Source organism: Dendrobium catenatum, unplaced genomic scaffold (assembly GCF_001605985.2).
Source record: "Dendrobium catenatum unplaced genomic scaffold, ASM160598v2 fragScaff_scaffold_201, whole genome shotgun sequence".
In the NCBI taxonomy this organism is placed as follows: domain Eukaryota; kingdom Viridiplantae; phylum Streptophyta; class Magnoliopsida; order Asparagales; family Orchidaceae; genus Dendrobium; species Dendrobium catenatum.
In genome coordinates this window covers 55,734-59,801 of record NW_021318663.1, presented here as the reverse complement: position 1 = coordinate 59,801, position 4,068 = coordinate 55,734, and the positions used below count along the sequence as shown (strand labels likewise).

Genomic DNA, 4,068 nt, shown 5'->3' with positions numbered 1-4,068 from the left:
AATTTCTTTTATTGTTAATAAGTTCAGCTCGTCCAGCAAATTAGTTTGATTATAAATTCCATATACAATAAAATGTATTTGGTATCTTAAAAAGTATTTTTATTTTTATTAAATATCAAATAATTTGATTTATGTAGTTATGATGATGGCTACCAAAGCGCTGGCCTCAGTGGTCGTTTGGGTGAGGATGCCAACAGTGGTGTCATTTAACCCAGGGTGATTATCATATTAGAATATTTATATATAGAATATTAGAAAAAAATATTTTTTTTATTTTTAGAAAATTAGAAAAATACTTAAAACACGTCGAAGTTTCTTCTGTGTTTTAAACACTGCTTGATTTTTTTAAAATAAAATAAAAATTATTAAAATCTATGTTAAACAAACATGTTAAAAAAATAAAAATAAAAGTGATCTCCAACATTTAAATTTTATATTTTGATTAAAAAAATTAATGAATATCTTAACATACCATTAAACTAAATATTTAAAAAATTAATATTTCAAGCTATATTATTTTAAAATAAACTTTATAAAAATGTTTTCATGCAACAATACTATTTTAATGCCCACAATTCAAAATGTCTAAACAAGAATAAAATTTAAAGCTATTAAAAAATCCTCAAATTTTTAAAAAATTAATGAATATATGTCTTTATGAATAATTTCACTTATTTAATGATTCTAAATATATTTTAAAAAATAATATTTAACCATCATACAATCTAACATAGGCTTCTGCTATTATAACGGAATAATTAAAATTGAATTGCCTCAAAATAAAATTCCAAGTAGATTCTTTCTCATCTTCATTTTTTTCTAAAATAAGAATTTCTCGGCATAGTGTGTGTCACTATTGGCCATCGCGCTGTTCACAACCATAAAAAATGCATATCTTTTTAGCATTCAGGCGAAGGCTCATAATAGCTACAAACGGATATTTACAGTTCGGTTGGAGATGCCCTTAGTACGCTCGATAGATTGCCACCATATTAGGAAGCCGAGCTCCTGATCACATAGCTATGGCGTGGAGCACTGTGAACTAGTAATCGCTGACTTATAATACTTATGAAATCTATGGCACAAAGATTTTTTAACATTGGAGAATCTCGAGAAATAGCTGCATGTGATAACAAAGCATAGATTTATATTTAAGGATTTTAGATCAGCCTCCCTTTAAGTGCGAAATTAGAGCTTCATATACATGAGATTTTGGTTTCATTTGCTACAGATTTTTTGTCATTATTTTTTTTACTGCTTTTAAGAAATTTTTATACTACAAAATTATTGTAGATTTAGAGGTTTAGTTTGGGACAACTATTGGCCACTATTTTTAAGAATTTTTTTTGCTATAAAGTTGATGTGGAAAAAAAAAAAAAAAAAAAAATTATGCTCGCCGCCCCACACTATAGGCCGCTAACAAGAAGAAAGTCACCCGCCTACTATTGCCACCGCCTATCATCATGACTATAAATATAATATGTATATAAGATTTATGTTTCATTTGAAACAACTTTCTTATTATTTCTTAAAGCAATTTCTTAATATAAAATTTTTAATTTTTATACTAAAAAACGGCTTTAAAAAGCAGTATGAAAAAGTCATCCCAAACGAAACCTTAATCTCAAAATCTTAACAATAATTTAACATTTCACAAGTTAATAACTTTTTGAAACAAATGTAATTCTTAAACAAAGAGAATAGTAATAAGTTTATCTCACTATCATTATTATAGATTAAAACATATTAATAACTAAGAAAATTGCACTTTTGTGCACTAAAAAAAGGATTGTACGAAAGAAACGGATGAAATATAGGTAAAATTTCAGAGCATAAAATTGCAAATTATAAAGCTTTTTTTTTTTAATATTCCGAAATTTATATAAGAATATGGTAAACTGAAGAATCACTCAAACCAAAGCTACAGGATAACAATAAATGTCGATAGTCTGCACCTTAGAACTCCTATAAATTTCCTCTCCATGAATGTAGTATTGGATGCCCTATTCGCGTCTTCCAGAAAGAAGATCATTTGCTATTAGTCTTGATTCAAATTATTAGCAGAAATACCTGAAAGAAGAATGAACAATGGCCTCATTCAACTACTTTGTAATCATCCGCTGTAACCTCCGAAAGCCACAGACCAGGGAACAGCGCCTGCGAAGATGAATCGAGAAATTCAAAAATAGGGATCCAAAATACAAATAGAAGGGATTATTTGAATCCGAATTTGAAATTTCTTCTTACATCGAGTTGTTTCTGCACGGTCTTAGGCCTCTTTTTAGGTCGTCGACTGGGCTTCGTCCCCTTGAAGGCGTAGAAGTCCTCTTCGATCTCCTCGCGAGATAGGGAAACAGAGAATTCCCTCCGCTTCCCATTTTCGCCGACCATCGATTTTAGCATTCCGCCTTTGGCCGGATCGTCTTTTCCCAACAGAGGCTTAGCGTAACAGTTTCTTCCGCTTTCCGATGGGGCGAAGCACGAAGCTCTTCTTGCCCTAAGATTCCACGGCCTGGCTGGCGCTGCAGCGGCCGCTTCAGCGGCGGCGGAAGAAGGTTCATCCTGCTCTGTCTCCTTTTCTTTGAACACTCCTGCTTCAGGAGAATATGAGGCTTGCCTCTTCTTTCGGAGCTCTATTTGGGTTTCAGGAACCGTCGATCCAGCGGCAGAGCCGTCGATTCCAGCGACGGGGTTCACGCAGCGGAGAAGCCGTTGACTGCCCCAGTTCATCGTTGGAAAGGAAAAGTTGTGAAAACGAGATTGCCTGGCAGGAGAGCGCGTCGCTACCTTCTCTCCGGCGGCGCCGCCGACTTCTCCCCGACTCTCTCCGGCCACGCCCTGACCTCTCAACGACATCGTTAGAGAGAAGCACAACGGGAAGATGAAGAAGAACAAGAGAGGGAAGAAGAAGGTGCAACGTTCGTGTGGGGTATGCTCCACGGCTCCAGGTTTATGTATCGATGCTGCAAATAAATTAACGTACGGTACCTCGCATTTTAAACTATATGCGGGTAAATCTATCCACCGTCGAAATGAGTTTGTTTATTTGAATTTTGCTTAATTTGGGCCATACGATGCAAGGCGGGCAATGGGTCCGATCGAATGCTATCGAGGCTAATCTTGTAATTAAATTTATGAAATCGGAATATCGCATATATATAATAAGATACGCAATATACGCTTAGATAATGTGAGGAGTCGGCAGACCGCCGCTATGATTACCTTCTCCTAGGGATTGGGTTATTCTGGTATGATTTAGCGAATTTGGCGGTGATGGGAAGCGGTTTGTTTAAGGTTCCGTTGGAGCATGTAACGCCGCAGACGTTAAATCGGTAGTTAGGGCGGTTATATTTGTAAAAGAAAATAACCGCCATTTATGAGAGAAACTATTTAAAAAATTTTAGTAGTTCTTGAATACAGTTATTATAATAACTGAATTCTAAATATCAATAATATTTTGGCATATAGGTAGTTGGTGACAAAGTCTTAAATTGATCAAAATAAAAATTTAATTTATCATCAAATTGAATGTCGGAGTATGCTAAATCACCTTTCCCACCATTGCTTATTCCCTAAATCAAATAAGTATAACTGAAGCATTGAGAGACAAGTAGTCTTGCTAGAGATATGTTGACACCCTACATAAAGTTTATATTATACATCTTATTATATATTTTTATTATATGAGATTGTGATTTCATAAATTTTGCTATATTTATAAAATATTTATTTGATCAGCATGAATTTTGATGCTATATTTGTATTGTAAAATTGTCTTATGGAGAGATCACTATTAGAATACTATCATTGATGGCCCAAAATAGCAAAATTCTAATAATCAAACTCATTTCAATGGTGCATGGAATAATTTGTATAGAACTTAAAATGTGGCATCCCATTAGTTAAAATATTTTTAGCAATAGAATATACCCCATATGATTGCTAAGATTTTCTCATTGCTCCTTTTTCTATCTCTTCTTCATCTTCCTCCTCTCCTACATCTCTTTAATGATGTTGTTGAGAGCTTAGGTAATGGCTGAAAGGAGGTGAGAACTTGTAGACTTTGTT

At 33.9% G+C, this 4,068-nt stretch overlaps 1 protein-coding gene across 1 annotated transcript; it reads right to left on the bottom strand.

The window, feature by feature from the left end:
* Nucleotides 1-1,854: 1,854 nt before the first annotated feature.
* On the bottom strand, nucleotides 1,855-3,091 carry LOC110098948. The gene is made up of 2 exons (XM_020825910.2): nucleotides 2,248-3,091; nucleotides 1,855-2,157 (listed from the first exon to the last, which is right to left on the bottom strand). The coding sequence occupies exons 1-2, from the start codon at nucleotides 2,854-2,856 to the stop codon at nucleotides 2,095-2,097; spliced, it is 672 nt and encodes a 223-aa protein (XP_020681569.1). The 5' UTR covers nucleotides 2,857-3,091; the 3' UTR covers nucleotides 1,855-2,094.
* Between the last annotated feature and the right edge of the window lie 977 nt (nucleotides 3,092-4,068).

Coding starts and splice junctions, on each gene's coding strand:
- LOC110098948 (XM_020825910.2), bottom strand. CDS start 2,856: ATGTCGTTGAGAGGTCAGGGCGTGGCCGGAGAGAGTCGGGGAGAAGTC. Junction 2,158..2,247: donor CCGTGCAGAAACAACTCGAT/GTAAGAAGAAAT, acceptor TCATCTTCGCAG/GCGCTGTTCCCTGGTCTGTG.